General features: G+C 40.6%; 1 protein-coding gene across 1 annotated transcript in view; it reads right to left on the bottom strand.

Annotated features, from left to right (window-relative positions):
- Positions 1-7,932, bottom strand: part of PSMD11 (proteasome 26S subunit, non-ATPase 11) — a 30,400-nt gene extending 22,468 nt beyond the window's left edge. Inside the window, exons 1-2 of the mRNA XM_030862148.3 lie at positions 7,604-7,932; positions 5,144-5,245 (exon numbers count right to left, since the gene is read on the bottom strand). Of these exons, the coding sequence (XP_030718008.1) occupies positions 5,144-5,245; positions 7,604-7,694 (193 nt within the window). The 5' untranslated portion in view covers positions 7,695-7,932. The remainder of the gene's footprint in view (positions 1-5,143; positions 5,246-7,603) is intronic.
- Between the last annotated feature and the right edge of the window lie 9,290 nt (positions 7,933-17,222).

Here is a 17,222-nt window from a genome sequence, read left to right on the forward strand (position 1 = left end):
ACCAAATTTATCAGGTTATAGGAGTTAAATTTTTTTTTTTCCTAATTTCCAACCAAGTCTGTCTCAGCAGTTCCCCTTAAACAGAGATTTTTCAATTCCAGGTTCCTTTTTTCCTCCCTTCCTGAAGTAATGCCCAGCTTAGTCTTTTACCAATATAATTTCCATGGCACTCTTCTGAATCAACTTTTCACATAAAAGTTAGGGTGTTTGTCCCTTAAAGTTATACTATAACCTTTTAAAATTCCTCATTAATCGGCAAAACCTAAGTCTTAAACTATGACAAAAAAGCCATCAACCACAGAGGTTCTGCCCACCCCTTATGTAAGAAAAAAGGGTGGCACAGTAATCTAAGGGAGCACCTTTAGAAACAAACGTGAAAATTAGAGAATATGTCAACTAAACAACTAAGGAAGTTCTTTTGGAATGTAGGTTAAAATTACTTTAGTGCCACTGCCTCCAACTGTAGACTCATCCTCCTGAGAACTCGAATTCAGGGCAAGCAAGCCTCCCCCTCCTGAGAATGCTAATTCAGGGTCCTGAATCCTCATCTGCCTGCGCAGTCACAGGATACATGAGACTGTGTCAGGTATAAAAGGAACTTTATGCAGAGTGGAAAAGTTCATCTTTCCCTTCACTCCCCAGTACTGACCTGTGAATCCCACCGTCTAAGATTTTTTTCCAATTCTGCCACTCCATTCACTCCTGTACTGACTACACACACGCCTGCTTTCAGGCCTCGCTCATGCTGCATTTCCACCTGGAATCCCTCCCCATCACTTCGACCTATGTAGATCTTAGATATCCTTTTAGGTCCAGCTGAAGTCCTAGTGAGTCTTCCATGCCAATGCCAGGCTACACTGATTTCTCTCCCTCAAATTACTTTTGCATTTATGCAAACTTCAATTACGTTATATAATCAAAGTTTTTTAAAAGCAGTCTTGTGCAATGTCCCTTCTGAAACAGCATTTCCCTCTATGCTTGAACAAATCTAAACACTCCCTAGTGACAGAAATATTCAGAAAGTAGACGATTCCAGTGTTGGTCAAACTAAATTGTTCTTTTCTGAAACATGATTCTATACCCTCTTTCCACGTGGCTTCAAATATTTGAAGGTAACTATCACTCATATCTCCCTAACTTTCTCTTTCTCCAAGCTAAACAGCTTTAACTATTTCAACTGTTCCTCCAATGTCCTGGTTTCTAGATTGCTTGTCACCTTAGTTGCCCTCCTCTGAATTAACTCTAGTTTGCAAATGTACCACTTGTGGTCCCCAGAACTGAATCAACGTTCCATGTAGGGTCAGACCAGTAGTCATGGCTTAATTCTTCTGATTGGACTGCCACATGTAACACAAGAAGCATGTTTTGCTTTTGCTAATAGCACTCTTTGTTCAGACTGAGTCCATAAGGTCTTTTTGCATAGAGAGGTAATTCCCCACGTTCTTCTGTTTTGATAAAATAGTTTAAGTATATAACTTTATACCTTCCACACTGAATTTAATCTTGCTGGCTTTGACAATAACTCTGAATCTTAATTCTGTTCTCTACTGTACTGAATCATCTACAAAAATAAGCACACCTTCTGATATGGCTTTAGCTCTACTGCCAGATACTGACCAGAAGAACAAGTACAGATTCCTATGACATGATGCTAGAGACTTCCCGTCAGGTCAACAAATGATCCATTTGTCATGGCAAATGTTCAAAGACCCTGCTTACATCAGTTATGTTGTCTATATCATTCTTCCTATCCCAGGGGTTGGCAAACTTTTTCTGTGAAGGACCAGACAGTAAATATTTATGGCTTTGTGGGCTATATGGTCTCAGCGGCAGGTACTCAACTCAGCCAGTGTAGTACAGAAGCAGTCATGGGCAGTATGTAAACAAATGTGTATGGCTATGTTCCAACAAAACTTTATTTACAAACACACTTAGCAAGCCATTGCCTGTGGAACTCTGCAAATCTGCTGTCTGATAAGGCTAACCAAAGAGAACCAAGGTGAGTTTGGAATAACCTTTTCTTAATAAACTCACTGCTTTATGTGCTTAAAACCTACTTATCAAATAATCTGTCCTGGAACTTTACTGATGATTACCAGTTTACAGTGTCTAGAATTTATTCTTTTCATTATCTTTTTGAAAAGTGGAATAATGTTTTGCGCATCCTCAGTTTCCTTATACCTCTCCACCCTCCATGATTTTTCTCAGAATAATAGTGGCTCTATAAATATATCTGCTACAACTATTCTTTTGATATTAAAAGACAGTTGTCAGAACCTAGAAACTTGAACTTATTTAAAAAAGACTACCTGCTCTCTCTTCTCTCACCTACTTTAGCTTTAATTCTCTCTTTCTAATGTTATTTCTATCTTTTTTTTTTGAAAATCATTTTCCTTCCTGGAAAAGGCAGAAGTGAAACATGAGCTAAGGAGTCTGCCCTTCTCTCCAGCACTTGCTAGCATTACAGTATCTTCTCCAAGTTATTCTTCTAACAGAAAAACAAATGACCTCTTAGTTGCCAAAGACTCAGTTCATTTTCCATTTTAGTCTATTACTGTTTCTTAGTCGTTCTTGGTTATATTCCGTTTCTTTACATGTTCACACTGATTTTTTTTTTAATTCTTATAGAATCATACTGAGTTTTCCTTCTATTCTTACTGAAATTATTTGCAACTGTGTGACCAGAACTTCCTTTTCAGAACCTCACAGAACTCAACACACTCCATTAAGAGTCTCAGGCTATGAAATCTGCAGATCCTGAGCCTAGGCATCATGTCTGATGATGAACACCACTACTTTCAATCACTATTCTGCATCAGACACTGTCTTATTCACTAATTCCCAAGTGACTGATGTCCATCAGGGACCCTACCTTAAACTTTTTGAGTAGAGTACTTAGCACAGTGCTAGCCCTATATTAAATGCATAACAAAACAAAATTGGAAATCAATGGAATAGAAATATTTTCTGTTCTCGGGGAACCCAAAAATCAAAGGAAACAACACAAACTGATCAATTATTAATAGCAAAGATAGGTAAATGAGTGTAGGCCCCGAAACTTCCTTACTATACCTGTCAAAGTCTTTCTTAGAAAACAATAAGTAACCTGGAAATGTTTTTTAAAGTTCTTATGATTCACCTGTTAAATTCCAATAAGTTTCCCTGTACACTTCTAAACTTCTCAGGTAGGTCACAGGGAGGGGAGGGCAAGAAATAAGGAGAGAGTAAAGCATGAAATAGTAACTTCAAGCAAAGCAGTAACATTTTTGGACAAATTTTCTGAAACACTGACTATACTACATGCTGTTTTTAATTATCCATTCTACTTGAGAAAAACAGACATTTGGATCGTTCAACAACAGAAAAATCATTTCAGGGAATTCCCTGGCAGTCCAGTGGTTAGGACTCTGGGCTCTCACTGCCAAGGGCCCAGGTTCAATCCCTGTTCAGGAAACTAAGATCTCAAGAGCCATACAGCGCAGCCAAAAAAAAAAAAAATCATTTCACCTGGTTTTCTAATTCTTTCAGGAAAATTACCTTATTAATTATATTTCATGTGGACTAATGATCAAAAGTGTTTTGCAACCCCAAGCTCACATTAACTGACAGGCAAAAGAATCAAACATGTTAAATAGGAGAGAAGTCAGCCTAAAATGAAAAAACCACCACCTACCACTGATAACTCATAAGTGGATAACTATGGAAAGCAAATACTTCAAGGTCATGAGCTCTGAAATAGGACTACATGGATTCAAATTCTGAGTCTCCCATACTAGCTGAGTGCCCTTAAATAAGATATTTAACTTTTCTGTGCTCAGTTTCCTCAGGTATAAAATAGGTAATAGTATATACCTTACCAAGTTGTTTCGAGGATTCAATAAGCTAAATCCTGTTTGGGCTTAAAACAATAACTAGTTCATAATAAGCACTCAAAAACGGTTTTTCTCATTACAGATATTTTTAATGATTTTTTTTTTTTTTTTTTTTTTTTTTTTTTTTGCGGTACGCAGGCCTCCCACTGTTGTGGCCTCTCCCATTGCGGAGCACAGGCTCCGGACGCGCAGGCTCAGCGGCCACGGCTCACGGGCCCAGCCGCTCTGCGGCACGTGGGATCTTCCCGGACCGGGGCACGAACCCGTGTCCCCTGCATCAGCAGGCAGGTTCTCAACCACTGCGCCACCAGGGAAGCCCTTAATGATATTTTAAATAAGGTACAAGATTCATATAAATACATCCTCCCAATTTCATACAACTTTATTCAACTTTCTATTGACTGAGCCTAATAATTAATGTTATCATCCTTAACTGGAAAAGATTTTTGTTTTCAAGTTCAAGGAATTTTGCTAACTTACACGTATCATCCTTTTGGATAACAACATAATTTGGGGGAAAGTAATTCACGAGATCAACCACGTTTAATCCATTCTAATCAGATAAGCCCTAAATTCACTTTAAAGTTGACAAAAATCATCCATTTTAAGTTTAAGCAGGCTACTCTCTAAATACTATTGTCACTTTACTGGTCAAAAGCCCTTCCTTGTCAACAAGACTCTCCTTCTAAGGACACACCCATCATCAGAATATCATCTCGAGCTTGCAAAGTCAATGGTTCAATTACAACTAGAATGTTTGGGCAACAACAGGCACAAAGCCCTAGGTACCAGTGGAGAAATCCTGGGAAGGTTCTCTCCATTTAATGTCTTACTCATTGTGTATCAGACAGCAAAGCCACTTCCTTGGACACAAAATGCCTAGTCATTTTGAAGTCAGGGGCCTAGAGTCACTATCCACCTTAAATACATCACAGCAGCTCCATGAAATCACCGAAGGCTGCTACTGCCCACATGTAAGGGAATGCAGTGAAAATCCGAACGAGAAACAAATCACAGGTCACTATATTCCAAAAGAAACAGGATTTTTTTTCCTCATCTGCAGAACAAAAGTCTTCAATGAAAGAAGTGAGTGTAAAGGTCTCTTAACTTCCTGATAGAAAACTAAAGCTCAACAAGTTGGCAATAAAATTGAATTACACTACCAATAAACTGTATGGATGCATTCCTATGTTCTCTCACTCCAACCAAAAAAAAAAAAAATTTCACGCAGCATTTCAGGTAAAAGAAAGCAATCCACTTGTAGCACTTACCTGCAGCTTGTCCAGTCTTCGCCAGGAGAGACCCCAGTTCCAGGATGCTCTGCTCTTTGACCTGCACTGCCTCCTCATCATTCTCCTGAATGTCACGCTTCACTGGGAGAGGAAAATGCAAACTCTCTTAAAATTCTGACAAAAAATGAAAACTAAGGGAAATTTCACCCTCACAAGACCAACTACAAACTCAAACAGTTAGCAAAAGACAAATTCTAGATAGCTTTTAAAAAAAACTCTAAACAAGAAAAAGTAAAATGATCATGCAGCACATGTCCCATGTATATCATAAGAATAGATTCCTCTCTTTTGATTTTAAATGTGCCTTTTCATTCTACCAATTAGAATTTCCCTTACCCACATACATTGAGATTTCTGTTGCTGTCACTTGGTTAATACAAAATTCAAACAAGTTCTTCCAGTTGTGGTGGTAAGCCCCATGCCAGGAACTATGTTATGTGAAAATATTAAACATGCCTGTCTGTGCTTTACCTGCCACAAACTAAAATCAAACGACCAAGTTACTGATAACTATAAAGTCAAAAGTCTTTCAATAAACTTTAGGCCTGTGGAGGGCCTCAGCTGATGGGTGTGTTAGGGATAAATAATTCTACAAAGCCATTCAGGAAACATAACCCTGTCAAAGCTCCAGTGTGATCCTTAGGAGGGAATGCTACTTTAAGGGATTCAGGACCTGTTAAAATAACTTTGTGCTATGTGTCCCACTTCCAACTGTTAATAACTATTCTACCACTCAAACACTGGACAGCCTCTTCAAGTTTGTAGTGATAATTTTAGCAATCATCACTAGTTATCACTTCTCTCACAAAGCATCATGACTTGACAAAAACCAAGATTTTGATACTCCATGATGGAGTCCGGAAAAAGTAAGGCTGTCAACCATCATGACTCAAGCTTGTTCTAACAGGAAAGTTTTCAAGGGAACTCCCTCCTAATATAGTGGGCAAGCAAGAAATACTCTAATTATAATGTTTACCATAATTCACACTTTATATTAGGCAATAGGCACAAAAAATAAAATAAAATCCATGCTTCTCACATTAGTTCTAAATATTAGTGTGTATTCACAGGAAGAAAATACACATTGAAAATGACTCTGGTTCTTAACTATAACTAACTTAAGTCAAGATGAGAACTTCAAAAGGAAACACCCTTTATTTACCAATATCATCCATTCACTGATGCATCTTAACCCCCACTCCCTCCCTTTTTCTAGTAACCCCAAAGATAAAGACATCAAGATCTTGTCACTGTCCTTCCTCCATGAAAGTCGGGAGTACCAAAATTCAACGGACTAATGAGTGGACATAAAAGCCAACAGCCTTGAGGTCCCACATACACGTGCAAACTACTTGTTGATTCAACCCGAATCTTCTCAAGCTACATTAAAAAAAGATCACACTACATGTGCATTGAAGAGCTAGCCCATGCCCTAACTGAACCCTTGATGGCTGAACATTAAACGCCCTCTCTGTCATCATAAATTTATTTCTGGTCACACTTGAATCCCAGCAGAAAACTGTCGGAAGCGACGGGCTCCGGCTCCCATTTCAATTTTCCAGTCGTGTGCAAGGTGTTAGGCAATCATACTACAGTGCTAACATGTTTTTCTTTGATTTTCTCCAGCAACGTGCAGCCGGCCGGTTCCAAAGAGTTCCCAGAACTCCGCGGCTGACAACTAACTCCCCGAACTCTCTTCCACCCTCTACGGCAGACTAGGACGATTAGTCACCTCCTCTGGCCGGGCGGTCCCACGCCAACACCTAGCTCTTACACCCTACACGGGGGGCAAAGGAACGTCTCGGTCACTTCCCCAAACCAAATACCAATCCGAGGTGTGTGTCCCCTCAGTATTTCAAACCACACTCAGAAAGAGACCCCCTGAAGTGGAGCCTTCCGCGGAGGGGCTGCGAGAAGTAGCAGCTCCCAGCGTCCCGGGGAAGGAAACTCCAAGAGAAGAACGAGCGCTTGCGCTCGCGCTCCCACCCGAGCAGGCTGGGCTGAGAACAACGGCGGGAAATGCCTGTCCAGAGCGGGTTTCGCCAAGGCCCTCAACTCGAGGCGCTCAGCCCAGTTCGCGACCAGCCCACCGGCCAGCACCGCTCGCGGTCCCGGGCCAGCCCGCACGGGCCAGAGCGGGAGACAAGGCTGGGTAGTGGTGGGGCCCCGGCTCGGCCCACTCTCCCACACCGCGCCAAGCCCACCGTGAGTCAGCAGCCGGCGAGTGGACGCCGGGGTTGCCTCGGGGCTTCCCACCGGGGTGGGGACCAGGAAGCCCCAGGGAGCTCCGAGCGGCCTGAGACCCCGGCCCGGCCCCCCTCACACACACAGTGAGTCAGCAGCACCAGAGCCGGCTAGCCTGGCCCCACTCCGCCGCCGTGGACCGACACAGGCCGAGCTGGGCCGGTGGGGCCGGAGAGGGGGCGCGGCGACCTTTACCGATGGAGTGGAGGATGTCGATTGAGGCCTCCCGGTCGGTGCTGAGTAGAGACTGGGCTCTCTGGAACTCCACCACCGCCGCAGCCGCCATCTTACCGCTCTCACACCGTCCCCGGCCGAGGCCGCCGACGCCGGAAACACACGCCCGGAAGGCCCACCCTCGCGGCTCTCCCCACTCCCCTCATTTGCCCCGCCTCCTCCATTCCCAGAGCACCACGGGAGTTGTAGTCTCTCCGCGGGGCGGGGAAGGAGGGATGTAGGGGTGTGGATGAGAGCTGGGGAGCTTGCCGCCCACCAGCGAGGCTCTCCAGCACCGCCCAGCGGCTACCCACGAATAAAAGAGTTGGTGTCTAGTAATAAGAGCCCGAGACTAATCCCCACCCACCCTAAAAGAGGCCTCTTAACCCCGACTCCCCTCGCTCGCCCTTGACAGAGTATTTGAGCACCCGGTGGGTATCCAGTGAAAGCTGTTTAGCTTTCTTTGTAGCTTCCACATTCAGCTATTTATTCACGGCAATAAATGATCGTATAAAGTGCTCGCTATGTGGCAGACAAAGAATAGCACCATTCAAATGCGTTCAAGTGTCCGGCAACACGTGGGACTCGCGCGCGCGCGCGCACACACACACACACACACACACTTTCCAGGCCACGATCCTACAGAATCCTAGCCAGGCTGTGATTAAACGCACCAGTGTTAGAGAAAACTGATGTTAGAAAGTAAAATATCAACTTTGCCCCCATTCACTCCATCCCTCTTGGGGGGTCACATAGAAATCTAACAGCTACTCCAACTCCCCAGATCAATAAAGAAAAAACGGAGTTTTCCTTCCAATGTCTCCAGTGCCTTCAACTAAAATCACAGATATCTGAAAAGCTGTCAAGTAGAAGGGAAAAAAAGACATTCTATGTGCCCACTGAGGGTTGAACTTAAAGAACTAAAACGTATACAGGCAGTGCAGTATGAGAAAGATCTTCCTGCAGGTGAAGACAATCCAAAAACGCAATATGCTGGGACTTCCCTGTTGGTCCAGTGGTTAGGACAACACCCTTCCAATGCAGGAGGCATGGGTTCAATCCCTGGTCGGGGAACTAAGATACTGCATGCCGCATCTCCCAGCCACAAAAAAAACCAATATGCTGTCCCCTAATGGAACCTGTAAAGGGAACCAACTTTGCACTCCTCTGTGTCTGGGTTAGGCAATTTATATGTCTATTTCCTTTTACTTTATCAGCAGTGTTCTGTGAAGAATATATTATTTACACTCCATTCATAGATGAGGAAACAGGGGGTTTTAAGTGATTTGGTGAAGCTCGTATGATAATTGACAGCACTGAGATCTGAGAGTTAGGGAATGGGTTCCTAGTTCCTGGATGTGTTCAAATGAAAACTGGATAACATCTCATCAAGTTGTAAACAGGATTCATGACATTGATTGGGGAATTGGATAGAATGCCTTCTAAATGTCTCCTAAAACTGGGCCTTTCTTTGCTCAAAAAAGGCATTCCTCACTTCTCAATTTGGTACGCAATTAATATTGTACCAGAATGTTAATGGGCTGTAAAATTCCAAAGCTGAGACCAACAGGCCATATGTATCCCCACCTTCTAAAGAAGCGTTACCAGTTACAACCCCAAAGGGCTTGCTAAAAAGTGACTAGGCCAGTCCTGTAACCTTCATCCACTCCCAGCCTACAGCAGGGAGACATAAAAATTCTAAAGGAATTCATTAGAAGAAACCATAGAATAGGACAGAGTGCTTACCTCACTACAAAAAGGGGGTACTACAAAAGACTAGGGGAGTCTGCAAAACCTCTCTCCCAAGCTGGTGGGTCTTGCTGACTGTAGGAAATTTTAAGTTCATCTCTGCGCAACCACCATTGTGAGAGCTGGAGGTGAACCAGGTATGTTTCTCCGGGAGTTTGGGGCCTTCGTGCACATTCATGAAAAGAGTCACCCACTTTTGGACTGCAGAATTCTAAGTTAGTGAAGTTGGTTGATACATCCCACAACAGGACACGGAGAAAGGGCAGCAGTGAGGCAGCCTCCACTACCTGTGTTTGACATGGGCCAAGTGCAAAAGTAGATTACCCAGGACCATCTTGAAAGGACCTATCAGTAGGGCCATCTGCCAGAGTGAGGAGACCTATAATAAAAGGCTGGAATGATGGACTTCAGGAAGCATTCACTGAACAGGGATTGTAAGGTCCACCAGCGGAGCTGCCAAAGAACCCACAAATGCTTTCAACAAGAGAGAATCAGCACCTATACTTTCAATCCAGTAACCATCATAGCACTCTGTTTTACTTTCTACCTAGGACATAACACAGTCTGTGATTTTATTATTTCACCTGTTTAAATCTCATCTCCCTCCACAAAGTTTCAGGGACCTCATCAATCTTGTCCAGTTATAGTCCCAACTCCTCCAATAGCAGCTTGCACAAAGGGCAACCACTCAATAAATATTTGTTTAGAATCTGTCCTTCCACAATCTTCTGCTGCCCTAAATATCCATGTCCTACACTATGTGACTATTCACTTGAGCCATTGCTGACTGCATTAGGGTGACTGTGAAAGGGCTGTCACAGATTAACCAGTGACCTAGGGCATATAGGGACTGGCCTGAAATGATTAGCTGGACCAATACAATTCCTCCCTCAGGAACTGGGGAATTGAGACCCTGAGCCAGTTAGCCAAGGGAATGGAAATCAAAATCTGTCACTTGGAACCAACTAGAGCCAAGCTGGTAGAAAGAAAACTCAGTAGATGAGTGGAGAGAAGCAGGAATATCATGGAAGGAAATCCAAATACCTCCATAGAAGGCCACCTCAGTTCCTAACAACTTTCTACTTTCCAGTTCTTCTCCCATGAGGTCCACCCACACCATATTCCCCATTCTTGAAATACTGTGACATTTCCTTTCCAAATATCTTCCAATCCTTATTATTATGTGAAGAAGAAAGGTCCAGTGAGGTGTCATTATGTTTTTAATGGCTCTCTATTAAAGATATTCCTTTATCTTTCTTTTTAACAAAGTGAGAGGAGGCAACAGTATCTAGATGGAGTTTAGATTTCCTTGTTTTTGTTTTTATGGATACATTCTAGTTATGGCCAATAATACTACTGGTTTTCCATTGAAGGTAGAGACATAAAATTACAACGAAAAACAAAGTGGGTCAATTTAAATAACTTTTTCCATGTGGACATGGAAAAAGCCAGGAATATGTACAATAAGCAAATGACTATTTGGGCTAGAAAACCAAATCCTGATTTTAATATCACTGTGTAGACAGCCATCTACCTTTCCTTATCATTCTTTTTATTCCAGAATCACATCTCTAATTGGAAGACCCAGTTAGTCCTTTAGGTTCCTGCCCTAGATTTATAATCTTTAAAGATGACTTTCAAGTTACTCCTGGCAAAGGCACTACATGCTGTAGAAGAAGAGTACGGAATTTGAAGTCGGACAAACATGGAGCACAAATCTTTACTACCAACTAATTGTCAAATTACTTAAACTCTCTGAGTTTGGTCATCATTAAAATTATTTTAAAAATCTACTTCACTTTATGGTTGCACAACAATGTGAATGTGCTTAATATCACAGAACTGTGCACTTTAAAATGGTTAAAATTGTAAATTTTATTATATATGCTTTACCGCAATAAAATATCTACTTCACAGAAGTATTTGAAGATTATATTTTCAAAGACAGTGGAACACTTCACCACTATGACTGACACATGTAAGTGCTCATTAAATGGCTACCATTAAAATAATCATCAAGTTGCTGAATAAATAAGCTGTGGCACACACTACTCCCCTTCCTCAGAGAGCCTACTTGGAGGGCTAAACAAATCTAATTGGTGATTTTTATAGCAATAGAGGGGCAAATAACTGTCAGTTCTGTTTCCCATCTTAGACTTCCTCACCCTTGGTCTGGCCTCTTTTCCCTCTCTGTCAAGCTTCTTTCTGTCCCAAGACAACTCCCAAACACACTACAAAGCCCTAGTATCCCCTCATGCTACCTATAGTCCAAAGCTATTTCTTTCCTCTCTATACTTGTTAATTTTTCACTGAGCTTTCTTTGTATCCCATAGTTGAGCAAATAGGGAAATGCTATAAGGTACTATCCTGCTAATACGAGAGTATATACTCCTCCTCTTTCTTCTGTGCCTATACTCTGTGCAGCAGACAGGAAGCTAAGGTTAAGAATTCTAAGCTAGTACTGATCCCTCAACTCTACACATTCCCTGCCATTGGAGCTATAGAGAGAGAAAGAGAGAGGAAAAAAAAAATAAAGAGTACACAAAGTATGTCATTATTATCTTTTCACCCCTCTTTGGAAATCCTTCTCTCTCACACTGCCACCTCTCCCCAGACCTCCAATACCTTGCTGTATTTGTGTTTTATTATGGTTCTCCTTCAGTGAAAGTCTGTCAGTGATAAACTTTGTCTTTGACTGAAATGTCTTTATTTCACTCTCATTCTTAATTGTTCGTTCCAGTGGGTACAAAGTTCCTACACTGACACTTATTTTTACTCAGCATTTCAAAGATATTAAAGATGACTCTTCTCAGTCTAATTGAAGTTCCTTCATAGGCAATCTGTCTTTTCTCTTTGGTTAATTTTAACATCTCTTCTGTCCTAGGCTCTCTACAGGTTCACTACAAAGTATTTACACTCTGATGAAGACTTTCTGAGTCTGAGGATTCATGCCTTACATGAATCCTGGAAATTTCTCAACCATTATCTCTTCACATACTGCCTCCTCTACCTCTCTTCTCTCTGGAAATCTTTTTAGACATAAGTTAGATCTACATTGTCCAACACAGTAGTCACTAGCAACATGTGGCTAGTGAACACTTGAAATGTGGCTAGTCCAATCTGAGCTGTGGTACAAATGCAAACTATCAATACACACTGGATTTTATTAAAGACACTATGGAAAAAAAGTAAAGTATCTCATTCACAATTTTTTTTTTTTTTTTTTTTTTTTGCGGTACGCGGGCCTCTCACTGCTGTGGCCTCTGCCGTTGCGGAGCACAGGCTCCAGACGCGCAGGCTCAGCGGCCATGGCTCACGGGCCCAGCCACTCCGTGGCATGTGGGATCTTCCCAGACCGGGGCACGAACCCATGTCTCTTGCATCGGCAGGCAGACTCTCAACCACTGCGCCACCAGGGAAGCCCTCATTCACAATTTTTATACTGATTATATGTCAAAATGATCATATTTCAAATTAGTCTCACCCGTTTCTTTTTACTTTCTTTAATGTTGGTACTATGAATTTTAAAACTATATACTTATCTCACATTATATTTCTATTGGACAGTGCTGTTAGACTATCTGCTTCTTTTCACCATATTTCTTATCTATTCCATCTCCTCATCTCTCTGTGCTACATTCTAGGTAATTTGTAGAAATTATTTAATAGTTCACTGATTATATCATCAGCTGCTTCTAATCTGCTATTTAGTCCATCCACTAAACTTTAATTTTAATTAAATTTGAAATACATATTTCCATTTCTACTAGATTTATTTGGTCCTTTTTTCAAAGTATTGTATTATTATTTTTTGGGTTCCTTCTTTCATGTTCTTAATCATTTAAACCAGTCTATAATCTGTATCTGATAATTATTTGATGTTCTTGGGGATCTAATCCTACAGGTTGTTGTGTCTGCTGACTCTCCCTCCTGGAGGATTGTCTCCTCATGTGTTTGTAATTTTGGATTGTGAGCTCATCTTCAGCAGGGTTTTATCTTCCTTATTCCTAGGAGACCTGGGTTGGGTTTGCTTCTGCCAAACCATCCTGATATCACTGTCCCATGATAGTAATTTATGTTAATTTACAGACTTTGGGGAATTCCTACACTATACAGATAATAACAGACATGAAGAACAAAGGCATCTACCAAAAAGATAACTGATGTCCCTGAGGTAAGGAACCTAACAAATAAAATGGGAAAATCATTCAAAGAAATAATTTTTGAAAATTTCTCTTTTACAAATGAAGAAATTAGTTACAGATGGAACAAACCATGTTCCAAGAAGGAAAAACAAAAAAAGACACAGAATGATGACACCGATCTCTATCCCAGTTGAGTTGCTAAACATCAAAGAAGTCTTTGAACAACCAGACAGACAAAGCAAGTCGACTAAAAGGGGTGAAGTGGAGTGGGAATCAGTCTTATCTCAGATGTCTCTAAGGCAAGATTCAATGCCAGAAAACAGTGAAATATTGCCACAAATTTGAGAAAGAAAGAAAAACGTGGCCCAAGAATATTGTTAAATATAAGAGAAACAGACAGATATTCTCAACCTGAAATATATCAGGGAATACAGAACAAAGTGCTTTTCTAGGAAAAAAAATATTGACAAAAATCCATGGATTAGGGACTTCCCTGGTGGCACAATGGTTAAGAATCCACCTGCCAATGCAGGGGACACAGGTTCGAGCACTGGTCCAGGAGGATCCCACATGCCGCAGAGCAACTAGGCCCGTGTGCCACAACTACTGAGCTTGTGCTCTAGAGCCCATGAGCGACAACTGCTGAAGCCCACACACCTAGAGCCCGTGCTCTGCAACAAGAGAAGCCACTGCAGTGAGAAGCCCGAGCACCACAACAAAGAGTAGCCCCCGCTTGATGCAACTAGAGAAAGCCCATGTGCAGCAACAAAGACCCAACCCAACCAAATAAATAAATATTTTTAAAAATCAGTGGTTTTAAAAAAAATTCTATGGATTAAAACAATGAACTCAATAATGGGAAGGCACTGCTGACAGTAAGCAGTGATTCCATTTAAATATAGAACTAAGACTGAACAGGACAAAAAGTAAATGTCATAAACCTTGACAAATAATAACATCAAAAACAGGTGGGGAGAGAAGACAGAAAGTTTATCAGTATTAACTTCAATTTCTTCCTCTATCCATAGTAAGATGTTAAGTATCCAAAAATAAAACATGTGGTAAAATATACAATGATTTCAATTTTTTAATGTTTTTAATGTCCTTTTTCTTAACTTTGAAGTGTCTGGGAAATAATAGCTCTTCCAATGAAGAAATATTTACTGAAGTTCAACCATTTCTTGAATTTTACTTTCTTTTTGCTGTTGTTGTTAATTTCTGAGGAAAAAAGTAGAGAAAAGTAGTAGGAATTATAAAACAAACTCTTACATTCCTACCACTCAGAATTAATAATTATAAATGTGTCGAGTGTGATGCATTGTTTTAGGGAATGTAACATTAAAGAGAGATAGCTAATGTCCCTTTTAAGCTCCATTCTTAGTCCCATCTCTCCTATGCAGAGCAAAAACTTTTCCATTCAGTTTACGTAGATAAACAGACAGATAGATAGATATCAGTAACTGATATATAGTATTGCCTTGTGCGAACAATCATTTTTTATTTATATAATGGTAGCATATCAAACATATTATTCTGCATCTTGCTTTTTTCATTCATTGTTCAATGAGCTGCATATAAGAGCTAGTTTATTCCTATTAATGGCATAAATTCCACTGTGTGACTATTCCACATTTATTCATGCATTCCACTATTAATGAACACTTCGACTGTTACCCTTGGATTTATTTTTTGCTGTTACAAACAATGCTCCCATGAACATCCTTGCACAAGTGTGAAAGTTTCTCAGTATACCTAGAAGTGTAATCATTGGATTATAAAAATAGGCACATTTTCAATTTTATTAGATACTGCCAAATTGCTCTTCCAAATGACCATGTGTCAATACACCCAACCCTCAAAAAAAAGGAAAAAAAAATTTTTTTAAGAAAAAAAAAATACACCCAACCCTTTCTCAAGTGGTGTGACAGAATACCATTTTCTCCATATCTTCGACAGTACTTGATATTTTGGGCCATCTAAGTGAAATAGTATCTTGTTGTTTTGTATTTGCCTAATAGGAATAGGGTTGAGATTATTTGCATGGCAGATGGAGTCTTCCTTTTAAAAACTGAAATTTCCTCTTAAAAAATTTTTCCTCTATATATAACACTTTGGTATTAAATTGTTACTCTAGATGACTTTTGGCTACTATTTGCCTGCTGTATCTTTTTCTATTTAATATTTAGGTTTTTTATGTTGTTTTACATGTGTCTCCTGTAACTATCATATGGCTAGATTTTGGTATGTGTGTGTAATTTTAATCCAAGCTGAGCTTTTTTAAAAGTAGTGTATTTACTGCGGTAACCTACATGGGAGGGAAGTCCAAAAGGGAGGGGATATCTGTATGTGTATGGCTGATTCATTTTGTTGTGCAGTGAAGGCTAACATATAACATTGTAAAGCAACTATACTAAAATAAAAATTAATTTTTAAAAAGTAGTGCATTTAACCCATTTTCTTTATGGTAATTTATAAAATAAATTTTGAGCACTCTACTTAATGCATTTTCTCCTTTTTATCTCCCCATTGCCATATTCCTGACTTCCACTGAATTGATCATTTCTTCACTCAGTTTTTTTCTACTCTCTTTTGTTTGTTTTTGTTTTTTGGCCACACCACGTGGAGTGCAGGATCTTAGTTCCCTGACCAGGGATGGAACCCATGTCCCCTACAGTGGAAGCGTGGAGTCTTAACCATTGGACCACCAGGGAATTCCCCCTCTACTCAACTTTTACTCTTCTACGTGGCTACCTTTAAATTGTTACACATATAAACATTATTTTTCTAATAATATCTAGAGGTAATCAATATCTGTATCTCCCCCCTTGAAAAGACAGGGTTCCAAAATCCTTGGCATGTTTTCACTTCCTCTTGCTGAGTGCTTCCCTCAGCAAGCAAGTGCCCCAAAATACCATACCTACCACATTGTTATGACTGGAATTTTGGCTCATAACTACTTTAAAACTTTTAAATCCAATTAATATTTAGACAATAAGTTCTGCTCATTAATTTGTTTACTGTTTCTTCTTGTACGTCATCCTTGTTCTTGCAAAGCACATCTTCTGTCAAAGAAACCAACTTAAAAAATGACATACCTGTAGGAGTATCCTTTGTGTGCACCTAGGTTGGAGCACCCCTAGGGTAAGGCAGATGTTTCACTTCTGGATAAAACTGAACCTGGGTGTGAGGCTGCAGAAAATCTAACTAAAACAACTAAACGTAGTTATTTCAGAGTGAATTTATGCGTGGCAAATTTTCTAAGCTCCTTCTGTGCCTCTAATTATTTATATTTTCTCCTCAAATTTGTGTGATGGTTTGGCTGGAATATAATTCCTAATTGCAACATTTATTTTCCTTTCAGCACTCTAAAGAAATTGTTTGTGAAATGGGCAGGTATAATTCTGACTTAAAAAGAAATGTGGGACTTCCCTGGTGGCACAGTGGTTAAGAATCTGCCTGCCAATGCAGGGGACATGGGTTCGATCCCTGGTCTGGGAAGATCCCACATGTTGTGGAGCAACTAAGCCCGAGCGCTGCAACTCCTGAGCCCACGCACCTAGAGCCCATGCTCCGCAACAAGAGAAGCCACCTCAACAAGAAGCCCGCACACCGCAATGAAGAATAGCCCCCGCTCGCCACAATTAGAGAAAGCCCGCGCGCAGCAACGAAGACCCAATGCAGCCAAAAATAAATAAAATAAATTTTTT

The sequence above is a fragment of the Globicephala melas genome, chromosome 20 (genome assembly GCF_963455315.2).
Source record: "Globicephala melas chromosome 20, mGloMel1.2, whole genome shotgun sequence".
Taxonomy (NCBI): Eukaryota; Metazoa; Chordata; class Mammalia; order Artiodactyla; family Delphinidae; genus Globicephala; species Globicephala melas.